The sequence below is a fragment of the Siphateles boraxobius genome, unplaced genomic scaffold (assembly GCF_051911475.1).
Source record: "Siphateles boraxobius isolate OS27281-9 unplaced genomic scaffold, OSU_SipBor_1 16, whole genome shotgun sequence".
Lineage (NCBI taxonomy): Eukaryota > Metazoa > Chordata > Actinopteri > Cypriniformes > Leuciscidae > Siphateles > Siphateles boraxobius.
The window spans coordinates 15733925-15749805 of NW_027508766.1; the positions used below are offsets into that span (position 1 = coordinate 15733925).

At 35.3% G+C, this 15881-nt stretch overlaps 3 protein-coding genes across 3 annotated transcripts; 2 read left to right on the forward strand and 1 right to left on the reverse strand.

Moving 5' to 3' along the window:
* The first annotated feature begins 1593 nt into the window (after positions 1-1593).
* On the forward strand, positions 1594-6646 carry mrps30 (mitochondrial ribosomal protein S30). Its single transcript, XM_077231737.1, has 5 exons — positions 1594-2500; positions 3439-3584; positions 3774-3879; positions 5138-5314; positions 6320-6646. Exons 1-5 carry the CDS (start codon positions 1936-1938, stop codon positions 6580-6582), a joined length of 1257 nt encoding a protein of 418 aa, XP_077087852.1. The 5' UTR covers positions 1594-1935; the 3' UTR covers positions 6583-6646.
* A 47-nt stretch (positions 6647-6693) lies between these two features.
* Positions 6694-10798, reverse strand: emb (embigin). Its single transcript, XM_077231025.1, has 8 exons — positions 10550-10798; positions 10173-10232; positions 9831-10020; positions 9610-9692; positions 9384-9511; positions 8038-8326; positions 7908-7941; positions 6694-7800 (listed from the first exon to the last, which is right to left on the reverse strand). Exons 1-8 carry the CDS (start codon positions 10650-10652, stop codon positions 7737-7739), a joined length of 951 nt encoding a protein of 316 aa, XP_077087140.1. The 5' UTR covers positions 10653-10798; the 3' UTR covers positions 6694-7736.
* A 2623-nt stretch (positions 10799-13421) lies between these two features.
* Positions 13422-15683, forward strand: cplx4b (complexin 4b). The gene is made up of 3 exons (XM_077231751.1): positions 13422-13576; positions 13874-13961; positions 15355-15683. The coding sequence occupies exons 1-3, from the start codon at positions 13512-13514 to the stop codon at positions 15580-15582; spliced, it is 381 nt and encodes a 126-aa protein (XP_077087866.1). The 5' UTR covers positions 13422-13511; the 3' UTR covers positions 15583-15683.
* The last annotated feature ends 198 nt before the right edge of the window (positions 15684-15881 follow it).

Here is a 15881-nt window from a genome sequence, read left to right on the forward strand (position 1 = left end):
GAAAAAGTTGGATGTTATTCAAAGTCAGGCGTTGAGACTCTGTTGTGGTGCTTTTAAAACAACCCCAGTAGCGGCATTACAAGTAGAAATGAATGAGATGCCATTAGAGATTAGAAGAAATCAGATAGCATTAACGTACTGGGCAAATTTAAAAGGGCATAAGGAAAGTCACCCGACTCAGAAGGTGTTACAACCATGTCAAGAAAGGGAAAGACGACAGATTAAGAGCTTTGGTTGGATAATAAGGGTTGCAGTCGATGAGATAGGGATAGGAGATATGACGGTAAGTCCAACTGTGCCATTATCTAATGTTCCACCTTGGCTATTAGGGGAGTTAGAGGTAGATTTGCACCTTTTAGAGTGGAAAAAAGAGAATAGTATTGATAGGAGTCAGGTTAGTAGATATATAGAGGAGAATTATTCTATGTTTATTAAGATATATACAGATGCATCAAAAACAGAAGATAATAGAGTAGGAGCTGCGTTCATTATACCAGAAGTGAATGTTATGTTAAATAAGAGAGTAAATGATAAAATATCAGTGTATACAGGAGAAATGCTGGCCATTCTCTTAGCCCTTGAGTGGGTTGAAAATAGTAGGTCAAGGGAAGTGTTAATAGGGTCAGATTCAAGTAGTGCGTTAACCAGTATTAAGAACATGCAATCCGAAGCAAGACATGATATTTTGTTGGAAATAGCCCAAGCTGTTTATAGAGTTAATAGAGTAGGAGTAGTAATAAAATTCATCTGGATTCCAGCTCATATAGGAGTAGAAGGAAATGAAATGGCAGACAAATATGCCAAAAATGCAACCAAAAGAACAGAGATAGATATGGTAATAAGCTATAGTAAGGCGGAAGTTAAAAGCATAATCAAAGAAGAAATGAGAAAGAAGTGGCAAGAGGAGTGGAATAAAGAAACAAAAGCAAGAATGTATTACAGTATCCAAAAGAGGGTAGGAGGTATGAGAGAAAATAATAGGAATAAAAGGGAAGAGGATATTATTTCAAGAATGAGATTTGGGCATACTGGATTGAATAGTACGCTTAAATTAATAGGGAAACATGAAAACGGGATGTGTGAGGTCTGTAATATTAATGAAACAGTAGAACATGTTATTATAAATTGTCAAAAGTATAAGGAGGAAAGGATGAGGCTGAAAAACTGGTTTAGAAAAGAAAAAATTAGATTTGAAATGAAGGAACTATTACAAATGAATTCAGGACATGTAGGGTATAGAGCGATATTTATGTTTTTGAGTAAAACAGGGCTTAGTAGAAGAATATGAGTTGAGTTGTCTTAGAAAGTTGTATTTAATAATAATGATAATGTATGAATATTAATAATGTTATTAAATATTTATGAAGTTATTTATTGGTTTTATTATGGATGTATGTATTTATTTATATATTTATTTAAGGGTAGTGAGGAAAGGCTATTGTGATCCACACTCCATATCAGAAGGTGGCGGTAATGCACACTTAAAAGTTGTTTGCCAACCGCCATTAAAAGAAAGAAGAAGAAGAAGAAGAAGATTTGGCTCACTTTTGCAGTCAGCCTCAAGCGGCCAGTCGATGAATTGCAGTTTAATTCACTTCCGTGTTGGTTTCAAGAGGGAGACAGGGAGGTTGCCGCTTGGTTTTAACTAAAAGCAACTTAAACTGACATATCTTAAAATATCTTTTAGAGCCATTGTTGTCTCAAGATGCACACCAGTAATGTTTTATTTTTCTAAGGAAAGTTTATAAAAGCTACTTAAATGTCCTAATTGAACTAAGGTCTAATCTTGTCTTAATCTAAACACGGGCTGTCTGCTATGAACCCAGGCTTTACACGTATTATGCTCCCCTCACCCGCTCCAGCAGATGGCAGTAGAAAACCATACAGTGACACTGAATGACAGAAGAATAACTCTACAGATCACGTGGGGAAAACATGGCGTCTTGCGGCAGGTTGCCCTTGCATCCTTTTCTCTACACTACATCAGCACGCCTCGTCTGTAACAGAAATGTTCAAGTTGAAGCTTCCACAGCAAAGAGTTTATATCCACCTATTCTGCCCTCTCGGACCGCGAAGAGTAAGTCAGCGAAGCGCCGCGTGGTCACTGAGTTCTTCGAGCAGCTGCGCGCGCGACCCGTCCAGGAGAAGATCCGCGCGCTCACTCGTGTTCAGCGCAAGAAGTACGTGATTTATCCACAGACATTTGCTCTCAACGCGGATAAATGGTACCAGCACTACACCAAAACAGCATATCTCAGCGGTCTGCCAGAGAAATACACCGAAAGACACTCCGCGCCGGTGATTGATGAGTCTGTGTTGTCTGAGTTGCGGTCTGTGGTCTGCAGCTTCATCTTACAAGAACATTGGTACTTGAAGAAAGGGAGAACTTTCATCCACAGAGAGCAAGAGAAGTTCGTCACTCCGTTTTTAAGGAACATGGTCTGTGCTCTAAAAAACCTTCCTGCCAAAGAAAACCCCGTGCTGTGTCTGTCTAGTTTAGGTGAGTTTGACCTCCATGGTTACTTTTTACTGCAACATAACTTAAAGATTTCTCATTCAGTAATGTGAGATTTCTCTTTATGTTGGTTAAAGTCACAATGGAATCAAAATTGACGTGTTTTTATGTAATAATTCATGTGTTTATTATGAATGATTTATCCGTGCCACATACTTCTTTCCTTTTTTAAAGTAATAATGTGGCCTGTAATCTTATATCAAAATATAATATAAGAGTAATTGTATAAGGGGATATCTATCTGTCTATCTATCTATCTACAGAGATAGATACCCCCCCCCCCCCCCCCTCTTGCAACAACTACTCTTCTCTGATGACGCGTTTACTGGTGTGAGGGCGGGGTAACCTGTCAATCATATCACATCACAGCAAAAGACCATTTTCACAGCAGCGCCATCTTTGAATAAAAGTGATGCTGTGAGTGATCCATGCATCTCTTAAGTGGGTATTGTTCAGTAGGTACTGTTATGTAATGTGTTTTAGTTTGTTCTGCTGATTAAACAGTGCAAAAATATCTTTCCAAGAAATGTCAGTAAACAAAAAGCTCCAGACAACATGAGCTTTGAAAAATAAGTGATCTAAGAGTTTTATACAGTTTTTAGAACAGATGCCATTGAAAACACGGCAAGTATAATCCTCACAGCCTCGCTTTCATACCTGTCATGGCGCTGCTCTGTATAATGTCTAGAGCAAAACTCAACAATCCAAAGATCCAATCAAATCCAGATGGACAAAATCAATTCCAATCCTACATTGTTTCCTGTTCGAGAAGCCATTTCACTCGTATATACATCACAATAGGGAAGACTATTGCAACTTCCATTTCATACTGGCTTAAAAAAAATATATATATATATATATATATATATATATATATATATATATATATATTATTTATATATTTTCTTATTTATGTTTTGAAGATTTTGACCCTCAAGTCAACTATTACTGGTTACGGGGAGAAAGGACTATTCCAGCAGGACACAGGAGTGGACGGATCGAGCCGATGAGATTCCAGATTGATGACAAACCTCACAGTCAGATCAGAATCCCACAACAACTTCCTGAGGTAGGTTTCATACTCCCTCCCTATTATGATTATGATGAATATAATTTATGTGAATTTAATGATTACTACAGGCAGTTGTTTAAACTGTAACTTTAACAAAGTCTGTGGTAATTGCTGTTGTCATGCAAGATTTTGGGGGATTAGCGTTAATGTATGATATGTGCTTAAGAGTGATGTCATTTCCTGCAGTTTGTTCCTCTTGAGGCAGAGATCTCTGCTGAAGTTCCTGTCATCAGTTTGGCTCCTGACCGGCTCCCCTTGTTCAGGAGACAGTATGACAACAACATCTTCATAGGTTGGTCTGTTCAAGTCTTATTTTAGTATATAAAGAATAATGTTGTAAAATAGTATTTATTATTATTTAATGTATTTTTAAGTATTTATATTTAGCTTTAATTTATTTTTATTTCAGTTTTAGTAATTGTATAGTTCTACTCAATTTTTGGGGGGGGTTAGTTGCCAAAGCAGCATTTTTTTTCTTTCCATTTTTAAGATTAAGTTTGTTTTCATCTGTTTTTTTTCTTTCCGCTTTCTTTCAAACAAAATGAATTTTGTTAGTTAACATTTACAACACTAGTTTGTTTCCAGGTTTTTGTCTTCAGATATCCCATGATGCAACAGATAATTGTAACTCCAAATTTGAATTGGATGTTGCACATTTTATATTAATGGAGAAAGTTCCCATGTTGCTTGTTAACTCTAAAGGACTTACATTTAGGCTAATTAACTAATTACATAATTAACAAAGTTTTCACTATTATACATTAAAAAAACCTCTTTGTATTGTTAGTAATTTATCTATTTATTGAGCATTGGTCTTAACACATTGCTGGTGTCAGTTGTAGAAAATTTTATGTACACCTGTATTTAGTGATGTGTGCTTTTGAAACACTGCTTCATGAAGCTTCGAAACCTTTGAGAATCATTTTTCAAACCATGTATCAAACTGCCATTGTCACGTGGTTTCGAGGTGTCCTTGCAACACAACAGCTTCAAAATGTTTCGCAATTTGAATGGTCTGCCTCTTGAGGGCGGTGATCTCTATGAACCCGTGAACCAGTGTCTATATATTTGGATACATTTTTATAAATGTATAGACATTAATGACACAATTGTATAATAAAAAGGAAGAGTAGTAGTTAAAGTCTCTTATTGGTCTGATAAACGAAGCTTCATTAAACAAACAAAACAAGCCCTACAATAACACATTGATAAATACACTTTATTTTTAATGGTATTAGATGATTTGTTAATTGTGTTTAATAGACTACACCTTCAATAAAACATTTGCAATTAATTTGTAAAGGGTGTTTTATGCATGTTTGCTGCATTTTCACCGTTCTGACCAGCAGGGGTCACCCTTGTGTGGGTGTTTCAAGCTCTTGGAAACAGTGAACAATTGGTTCAATTGATTAAGCTGGGTACATACCAGCTTAGACCCACTGCTGTAGTTGCAAAGCCTCCTATGGCCGGTGGTACATGATAAATTAACTATTAGTTTTGAATTTAAATTCATTATGCTGAATGAACTATGTGCCTGTTTTACTCCACAGGCGCCAAACTGGAAGATCCATGCTGCTACGGTCACACACAGTTTCACATGGTCCCTGATAGGTTTCGCAGGGACAAAATGAGCAAGAGAAGCCTCTCTGATCAAGTCGAGGTGTCACTAAGAGCGAACGGTATTGCCAGCCTGTTTGCATGGACAGGGGCACAGGCTATGTATCAAGGTTAGTATTTTGATCTTTTGGGGGGTAATTTTTCTTAAATAATGCCAGAATTGTCCTGAGGTCAGGTTAAAATAAACTAGAGCTGCACGATTAATCGTTAAAATATTGCAAACTCGATTCCAACACCCACGTGATCTTATTCCTAAATGACAATTATTTGGCAATGTCTTTTAAACCTTTGACAATCACAGCGAAACATTCAAATCTCGGAACATTCAAATCTGCATCAGTAAATCACCCTTTAAAATAAACTTGACACTTCTAATTCCAGGGTTACACCAGTAGGTGGCGAAAAGTGTCTGTGTCGTTGAATCATTAATTCCAGAGATTTGTTCAAAAACGCTGATTCATCCAGTAATGAATATGAGTGTTGTGGAAATTTTAATAGTCATTGATCCCCAACAGGTATCATAAGAGAAAGAACCTATTCAATGTATAAAAGTATATGTGTGTACGTGCTTGTGCGTGACTTTTCAGGAACATATGGGACAGGACCTCTGACCTTAGGGATGGTCAGTTTTGGCCAGTTTATTTCAGTACCAGTTTGTGTCTTTAAGTAGAAACTGAACAGCAGTAAGGACCTTATCTGAGTGGGTGAAAGGTACAGCGGGTGAGGAGGAACCTTGAAAACAGTATAAAGGCTGTCTCATATCTTCCTGTTGGGTGTCACTCTTCTGCACAGGGTAACAACTGTGTATTAGACTGCTCCTATTCTTGCAAGAATAAATACTTCTATTTTATATAATTTGACTCTGAGTGTCTCTTACGCAGTGATGTTTGTTTGAGATGAATTTTTGCCACAACAATGAGCGAGTCATTGAATCATTTATTCAAACGGATTAAAAATAATTCAAATTAATTAAATATTTTTTTTAATGGATTATAGCAATTAACATTTTGTCAGAACCTCTAGTAAAACACATTTAGTGGTCCATTCAGAATTGTGATCTCTATTATAAAGAAAAAGTATTTCTTCCTTAACTAAATATGTTTTGTTCTGCCAAGGCTTTTGGAGTGAAGAGGACGTGAGCAGGCCGTTTGTGTCTCAGGCTGTCATCACAGATGGGCAGTTCTTCTCATTTTTCTGCTATCAGCTCAATACTTTGGCTCTGAGTCCAAGGGCTGATGGCAACAATGCCAGGAAGAACTTATGCTGGGGCACAGAAAGCATGCGCTTGTATGAGAGAGTCACAGACGGAGACATAGTGGGCTGGAATGATGCAGTTCTGAAACTGATGCTGCAGTTTCTGTTGAACAAACCACAGTGAGAACGCCGAAGCATGGATATATGATATGATTGTTCTGTGTGTGTCAATAAACATAATATATGCAGCTGTGTAGTTTTTGTCTCCATTCAAGTTTGATTTAAAACTAGAAGATTTTGTTTTGGATTCGTCACCTTTATTTAGTGCTTTATACAATACAGATTATTTCAAAACAGCTTTACAGTGATAACGGGAAAATAACGATTCAAGAATGCAAGCAGAATTCTCTGCTTGTAAAGCAGCTCTAAAAGGACAATAGTGAATAGTTATTAATCAGTTCAGTGTTGTACATCAAATATGAAATCAGATCAATTCAAATATAAAGCAGCTCTGCAGAAAACCATGTCATCATCCAGGGCGGTGTTTCCCAAAAGCATCATAAGCTTAAGTTGATCGTAGAACAATTGTCACTAATAGTCTCTACGATCAACTTAGGTTTACAAAGCTTTTGGGAAACGCAGCCCAGTTCAGTTCTCATCCGATAGTGTCACTGCATTCAAATCAGTAATATTGCTGAATATTAAGTGTCCGTGACTAAACAAGCCACCTTCATGGTGTTCCAAAACCATAAGACTTATATCTCTGAAAGGCAAATTAAGATTAAGTTTTTAATATTTGCTCTTCATTTCCGTCCCTCCATTGAAAGCCCACACAACAAAAACTTTCACAAAGTGCAAAAACACATAAAAAAATAATCAAGTCTTCTGAAGAGACACAATTACTTTACATGATGAACAAACCCTATTGGTCCTCGCTTGTCAAACAAGGACAGGTGAGCTTTCATTGACTTCTGTGCATGTGCGGTGGTAAATGTTATTTGAATAAAAGCCTAAAGCATGTTCTTCATAAAGTGAGCTAACCCTAAGCCTTCAGGAATCAGCTTCATCATTAGTTGACCGACCTTATATATTATTATATTAAACTGATGTCCAAAATAGGTCATCCTGAAACTTTTACAATAGCACTATGTTGAAGTATGAAAACATGCAGTTTAAAAACATTTAATATTAGGAATGTAAATATATATGATATAGGATATTGCTGTGACAGACAAAAAACCTTATTGCTCATGTGATTCAAACCACAAGAATTAAAAAGCAGAATAAAAATGTTTTCTATAATCACACGCTGCTCTTTCATCTGATTTAATGAAAATCTCAATGCTCCAGTTTTCTTTGTCTTGCCGTATTGTTCTCCAATCCATTGCTGTCATCATGAGTGCTAGAACAGAAATCAGCACCATCACTAACAATGTCTGAAAAAACTCGAAACAAGTGTAACTATTTTACCATCAGGCTTCAGTGAACTCATCTAATAAATGCACTTACAGTTTTCTGGTTTGTTCAGAGTAGACATCATTCTCTGCAAAAGGAAAATTTGCAGAGAATTTAGATTTGTGACGGCTCTAAATAAATATGAACGACGGCCTTCCTATTAATCATTGAAGTATTACTGTACCTCCTCCAGAAGAGTTGTTCTGTTGTGGCTTGTTGCATTTTTCCCAAAGCAAAATCAGTGTGACCAGGACGACGACTTCAACCACTATGGCTATGAAGGGTTTGAGAGGCTCAGTGTACGACATGACCTTCAGCTCCACATACGACTCGCTGGGTTTGATGTCAAACTCAGCACTGCAGATGTACTTTCCAGAATCTTCCTCAGTCAGATTCAGTACAGTCAGTTTGGTTTTACTTCCATTATTAAGGATCTTATAGTCCAGAGGGTTTGCGGTGACATTGATGAACACCTGTGAAGAGAAAAGTATTGATAAGAACAGTGTTATTGTTAACTAGAACTTAAAACTACAACTAAAAATCATTTACACTAACTGAAAGATGAAATTAAGATCAAATATAAATATTAGATGAAAAGAAATGCTGCCTTGGTAAACCTGTCAAAAAAGGTCCAATTACTTAAAGGGACAGTTCACCCGAAAAATGAAAATTCTGTCATCATTTACTCACCCTCAAGTTGTTCTGCTGAACACAAAATATGAAATTTTGAAGAATGTCAGTAAACCAAACACTGACCTGAATAGTAATCCCCCCATTCTATGGAAGTCAATGGGGTCTATCAACTGTTTGATACATAAAGGTTTAGAACAACTTCAGGGTTAGTAAATGATGACAGAATTTTCATTTTTGGGTGAACTATCCCTTTAACATTATTTATTTAATGAACTAACGTTAACAATGAAAAATACAACGGTAATTGTTTATAGTTCATGTTAGCTCAGTCAGGACCATTAAAAAATATAAACAGATACAACTTTTGATTTTGAATCAATTAAAATGAATGTGAACTGTATTTAATAAATGCTTTAGACGCATTTTTCATTGTTTGCTTAATGTAGTGTACTAATGTTAACAAATTTAAACCTTGTCTGGTTGTAATGTGTTACCAAATCTGACTAAAAATGAAATCAAGATGGTAGCATTTTATTTTACAGTCATGTTCCCCATGTATATGATGTACTTAAATTACAATAACTGTGTTATAACTAGGTACTAACCTATGGTACTAACCCTGAACCTACTCTTAAACCAAACCTTATATTACCAGTACTTTCTTGGGTAACTAAGTACTGTAAAATAGTGTATCCATAAAAATAAAAATAAACTAATAAAAATGACAATAAGTACATTCAATTCCTAAAAAAAAAACAAAATCCCTTAAAATAAAAAAACAAAAGCTAATTCAAAATATGAATAGATACTATAATAGTATATAAAATAACACTGTATTTGAATAAGCCTTTTATTGTGTGGTAATAATCAATCCCACATTCCTCATTTCTGATTCACCTTTTCAGTGTTGTTTGCCTTGTACCAGTTCCATGTGTTTGGTGTGTGTTTGAGTTTACACTCGAGTACAACTGAATCTCCAATGTAGCTCACTATCGGCTTGTCTCTTTTGTCTTTCATTACCGGAACTTGAGGAAAAGCACAATACATCAGTTTAACCGCCAAAATCTCAAACAATGGTAAATATGAAAACCATCCCAAGATGTGCATAAAAGGATAAACATACCATCTAAAACAAATGTTGCTTGTGCCTCATTTTCTCTGAAGACGCACGAATAATTTCCCAGGTCTCTGGTCTGTATACTGAAACTATGAAGGAAGGTTAAACAACTTAGAGCAGTCTTAAGTCATTGTTTAGTAGTACTGATTTTCTTGTTTACTTTGCATTATTTCGACATTTTATATAAATGACACATAATCATTTTGTGTAAATAGACATCCACTTACGTCTTTTTAAGAATATACTGTTCATTGTTTCTATTTACAGTTTCTTCAGAGTTTTCAATTTCTTGTCCATCTTTAGTCCAATAGCCAGTAATGTAATGGGGGTTACTTGGTAAATCAGTGAAGTTACATATAAGCTCTAAATATTGGGGTGTCAGGATTGTAAGCTCTTCAATAATGACTTGACTTTGACCTGTATGCCAAAACATTTGTAGCCCGATCAGCAAAACAAACCTCTTCGTTGCAACTAAATGTGTATTTTATCATTTGTACACTTTTAAATACATCCGTTGATGTCAAATGCATGCTTGTGTTGGCTAATACGATATGACAGGGAACCCGTACCTTTAGATACAGCTTTTTTGGTTGTAATTACAGGATCTGACTCTGGTGAAGAGGTTGTCTCTGGGGAAAAAAAGACAATGTGTCACATTCAAATGTCATGTTGCATTGAATTTACAATACTAACTCACTTCTACTAGAGAGACAGGCCTAGTCAAGGTTAAATGAGATTTGCATGACTATAATAAGCCTCAGCTTATTGAACAATAAAAAAGATTCAGGAATAGTGCAATTACTTGACTATCCCATAGAAACACTGGAATAACAATCGAGAGGTCTTCATTTCAGTCTAAATGATAGCAAGGTCAAAATGTCAAAGCTTGAAAATGACATAACACTGCCCTAATGTTACACTAGACTAACAAGCAGACGTGCCAAACCTGTGTTCATCCCATCACAGTAGAGAAGAAGTAAGGTGAGAAGCATGACGTTAGCCATGGAGAAGAGCGTTCCTTCCCTGCAGCTCTGCTGTGTGCGAGGCATCTTTACTGGTGCGTCTTCTTTTCGGAAGCAGGTCCCCAGGGACAACACACACCCCCACCCCTCCCTTCACCCATCCTTACTGCTGCTATGGTGACTTGGCAAGGCTGGTGTATGCTTGCAGCTTCCTGCTTTAAATTAATCATGAGTGTCAGGAGGTGGCTACAGCAGTGCCTGATCAGATGATGTAGGAGAGCCTGTAACATCACCCTCTATTGAGATGGAGCAGACACTGTGAACTGCTGGCACATCTCAGTGTTTAAATAAAATACAAAACAACTGGCACACTGCCATTCATTAGCTTTAAACGTTTCGACCACAAGGTCTTCGTCAGGCAAACAACAAATATACAACTAAATACAACTTATATATCAGCATGATGAATTATCCCACCTGACCTAATTAATCAATGAATTACCCAATCATCCAGTGGACCAATGAAAATAGAGGGGAGGGGGATTCATATATTGCATTTTCATTCAATATATGAATAATAATGTATTATTCATATATTAAATAATGAACAAATAATATTACAAATTTGTATTTATTTATCCATAATATATAACCCCTCACCCTTTCTGTTTAATACTGTTATGCTTTGACGTTTACCACGTTCAACATTTCTTGACATATATAAAGGAGTAATACCATTTTGTTTGTGCATCATTTAAATAAAGTTGCACATAGGTCCATAGAGGACAAAAAAGTCCATGTCAAAAAACTGTCATAAAAATGTGAAGCGTAAGTTTGGTATCATTTTAAAGAAGACCCTTGGCATATTATTGCTGAAGTAAAAAAAAAAATGAATGAGTAAATCCCCAAAAAAGTTTTTAAAATATATATTTTATAAAACAAGTTGAAATCTAAAACGGCTAGAAAATCAAAGCCATAAATATAAATAAGTTGTGTTCCAAATTTGAGGTTGATATCTCAAAAAATGAGCTTTCGGTAAGATCTTGTTTGGGCGCAGTCACAGACTTTCCCCATTGGGTGCCGGCAAAACTGCACATGATTGGATTTTAGATTTGCAGTTGAGTTTTTCCTCTCTCAATATTACAAACACATACATGCACACACATTTTGTTTTTATAACACGCATACCAACCACACTCTGACATCCATACCAACACACCCACACAAATATCGTTGCATAATTTATCCAATTGGCTCTATGCCGAAGCAGAAAATAGGAATAAAGCGAGTATTTACTTTATAGACCAAACCTGAAAAAATGGCACCATCTAGTAAAAAATAGTACAATTTTAAATTTTGAAGCCTTGCCAACAGAATGAAAGCCTCTTATCAAAGGTTGCAACATTTTATATGGTTAAATGGCCCTGGGATAAAAAATTGCAGTTTTAATGGGTTTCAATGGGGCCATTTTTGTCCAAAAGGCGATGAGAGAGAGTATCTTGTGTACCTAGTGCAAAAAATATTTTTTAAGGAAATAGTGGTGAAATAGTAAAATTACAATAAAAATACACACCAGTGCCAAATGTTATGCAGTTAGCATTAACACAGGCAAAGTGATTAGGCCTAAAATGTCCCTATAAGGAGGTTCAAATGTCCCATATGGTTCAAACAGCACAATTGATCTTACAGTCAGTATTTCATTGTATAAACTTACACTGGAAGATCAGTAGTTCAACTCTGTTATAGGGGAACATTTTTATTAAATTTTTTTTTTATTATTAATTAAAAATTATATATTCTGAATTTACATTTTGAATGGATCTGGGTTGAAACAAAACATGTTTATAAGTATATAAAATCCATACTTACAGTGATTTATTTAACATAATGTAGAGCTTATTTTAAGGCATATATGTAGAAACGAAACTAATTATTAGAACTTTGCATGACTGTAATCACACTTTCAGGATTTACGGTATTAGATCAGATTTTTTCTGAGATATAAATTGTAATAATAATATACATTTATCATTGCTGTTGTTATAATTATTATTAATATTTATCGATAATTAATGATTGCAAAGGCAACTGTAATTATTATTAGTATTCTAACAAGCAAACAAACAAATCATTTCCTGAAAGTCTCCCACACAAATAATCACATTTTATGAAAAAGGTGTTTTGGGACTAATAATAGCAGCAGCAATAACAATAATAATTTATTTTTATTATTATTTAACAATAACCAATTTAGATGCAATTTAATAAATAAATAAATACAAATATTTTTCTTGAGAATCCCCACACAAATAATCAAATTTTATGAGAAAAGCATTTTTGGATGGAAATAATAATAATAGCAACAACAACAATATACAGTATATATATAATTATATATAATATATTCATTTATTCTTATTCTTCTTATTCTTAATTAACAACAATTAATGATTGCAGATGCAACTGTAATTATTATTAGCATTCATCATAAATAAATAAATACATAGGCCTACATACAAACAAACATAAATGAATCCCTGAAACTGTCTGGCACAATAGTCAATTTTTTTGGTGAAAGTTTTTATATAACACTGCAAGGCCTTGACAAAGTTGCAAATATTGAGCAAATGATTAATTAATAATTTCCGGCAATGAAAATAGAGTCCTCAGACGAGCTGATGGAATTTGGCAGAATATTGTTACTCTTTTTTTGTCTTGGGTCATTGTCAGGAATTAGGATGTTCTTGATGATGCAACTCGTCTGCAGGGCTCTTGCTCAGAAAAGCCTCTCATTGGATTTACTCTGATAGACCAATCCTGAAGCTAGAACGAAGCTTGATTCAGGAAAAAAAAAAAGGAAAGGAGAAGTGCATCTTTCTTTTCCAAAGATCATCAGTTCACATTCATTGTGATCAGCCAGGTGAAGAAGCTGGAACAACTAGCAAAATGTCTCATGATGGAATGTCCAGGGAGGAATATGAGGAGTATCAGAAGCAGATGGTGGAGGAAAAGTAAGTTTGAATCTCTTTTAAAGAACATTGGGTTAGAAATTAAACTGGTTTATAAACTCATTGACTATAAATATAACAACCCTTCCAAACACATTAAAAAAAAAAACGTTTTGCGTGAAATAAGTCTTTCACATGAAACTATTATCTGAGTTACTGAGCATTACATTGGTTGAGCTGTGAAAGAAACTACATGGTAAATGTGCGGTATGCTGCTCTGTTGTTGCAGTTCTTGAATGCAACTGGTGTTTTTGCTGTTCTTTTATATTCCTGTTCTCTGTGTTTTCCCCGTCAATCAAGGATGGAGAGAGATGCAGAATATTCTACAAGAAAAGCAGAAAGGGCTTGTTTGAGGACTTGTTTAAGAGACAAATATCGAATTCCAAAGGTGAGAGTCCCAGACGGAGATAATCCAGGAATCCTTCTCAATGATGCTTAAGCCAGAACACTACAGACACTACACAAAACTTTATAGTTTTATTCCCATCTATATTAAATGTATAAAACATTTTATTCCTAAAAATATATATATATATCCAAAATCCCCTTTGTAAAAACCTTCGACTCTATGTCAACGGAATGAAACAAGACTTTTGAACCCGTCTTTATACAATGTTCAGGTTTCTGTTCTGGAAATGTATGCAAATTAGTGCACATTTAATTAGATAATCCCACATTTGCATATTTACACACATAATTTTGGGAATTTGTAATGTAAAAAAGTGCAATTCTTAATGTAATAAATCAACTGAGTACGTATGGTGATATCTGTTAGTATTTTTTTTTTTAATCCTATTCACCTGAGGTGTCTTGCCTTAATTGAGTTATTCCTGTCCCTGACCGACTGTAAGCAGCACATTAATAGCATCAGTTTGAAAAGATGGTTGAACTATATCACGTGTGTTAAAGCTTCCATTGCAGATTGTGGCAGGAGATTAAGTCATAAAATAGTAAGACTAAAATAGTCACTTTGGATGAATAAGGCTTAACCACCCGCAGTGATTCTCTAAACTGAGCTATAAAAGCACTGCTGTATGTGATTCTACAGTATTTCCCAACCTGATCTCACAGGAAAACGTTACTTGTACGAGGTGGCAATTTGATGTGAATGAACAGTCATTATGAAAGGCCACCCGTAACCCGGCCCCTAAAACCTACCCACCAATTTGCCAAAAATGTAAAATAATTACAAATTGCTGTGAGATTTCATGTCGATTGACATCTGTTGAAATGAAGATTCATTAATAAGAATGGTTATACTAGAAATCATCTTTAGAGAAGTCTGACTCCTTAGGGAAAATGTACAAAAATGCCAAGGGAGGTAAAGATTTTATTAATTTGCATGGCCTTTCCAGTTGTATAAATCGGTAATTTATGATTAGGCTACCTCATATATCCAGGTTTTTCAAGACAGGCGCCCCAATGGGTATTAAATGACCATTATTATTTTGAGAGACAATGTTATCATGGTTACACTTTATTTTAAGGTGTCAGTATTACAGTGTAATTATACATTTAAGTACTGAGTAATAATAATTTACTACATGTACTTACTATATAGGGTTAGGATGAGGGTTTGGTTTAGGGTTAATTGTATGTAATTATGCATAATTTATAGTTATTACTATAGTGACTACATGTAACAATGACACCGGTGACACAAAATAAAGTGTTACCATTATCATTACTGAAGTAGCTAAAAAGCGCAATGTCACCACCTATGTGTTCGGATTATCTTTTTCAAATAAGGATTGATTGACATGCTGATGTGTTTTTCCCAGAGCGAACAGGACGAGATTATGATTCAGCAGGCCGGAGACGACATTGACGTGCCAGAAGAACTGATCAAGATGGTGGATGGAGAGGTGCCGCCGGAGGAGGAAAAGGAATCCATCATGGGTCAAATGCAGAACCTTCAGAACATGGATATGGATCAGATCAAAGAAAAGGCTCAGGCCACGTTTGTGGAGATGAAATCCAAGGCTGAGGAGAAGTGCACTGTTATGTAACGCGTAGAAGAGGTTAAAGTTATCTAATCTTGACACTCATTTACTTATGCAGTGAAACTATTAATAGTTTCAATAACCTGATGTCCATCACTCTTTAAGAGATCAATCGTTCTGAAATTAATTTATTCTTAGTTCTTTCCTGTCCTTTTTTTCTTTTCAATCAATCTTTTTTCTTTGTTTTTCTTTTGTTCCTTGATTTTCTTTTTTTAACCAAACTGTGATCACTGGGTAATCTTAAATTGCAAAGTAAATGTTATGACTTATGACCAATATCTACATGCTAAAAGAGAATCATGATA

Bases quoted from the DNA above. Each gene is read 5' to 3' on its own strand.
- mrps30 (XM_077231737.1), top strand. From the start codon at position 1,936: ATGGCGTCTTGCGGCAGGTTGCCCTTGCATCCTTTTCTCTACACTACA. The intron at 3,585-3,773 runs GTAGGTTTCATA...CATTTCCTGCAG, and splicing joins TCCCACAACAACTTCCTGAG to TTTGTTCCTCTTGAGGCAGA. The intron at 5,315-6,319 runs GTTAGTATTTTG...TGTTCTGCCAAG, and splicing joins GGCACAGGCTATGTATCAAG to GCTTTTGGAGTGAAGAGGAC.
- emb (XM_077231025.1), bottom strand. From the start codon at position 10,652: ATGCCTCGCACACAGCAGAGCTGCAGGGAAGGAACGCTCTTCTCCATG. The intron at 9,512-9,609 runs GTATGTTTATCC...CTTTTCCTCAAG, and splicing joins AGCAACATTTGTTTTAGATG to TTCCGGTAATGAAAGACAAA. The intron at 7,942-8,037 runs GTACAGTAATAC...TTCCTTTTGCAG, and splicing joins GAACAACTCTTCTGGAGGAG to AGAATGATGTCTACTCTGAA.
- cplx4b (XM_077231751.1), top strand. From the start codon at position 13,512: ATGTCTCATGATGGAATGTCCAGGGAGGAATATGAGGAGTATCAGAAG. The intron at 13,577-13,873 runs GTAAGTTTGAAT...CCGTCAATCAAG, and splicing joins AAGCAGATGGTGGAGGAAAA to GATGGAGAGAGATGCAGAAT. The intron at 13,962-15,354 runs GTGAGAGTCCCA...TGTTTTTCCCAG, and splicing joins ACAAATATCGAATTCCAAAG to AGCGAACAGGACGAGATTAT.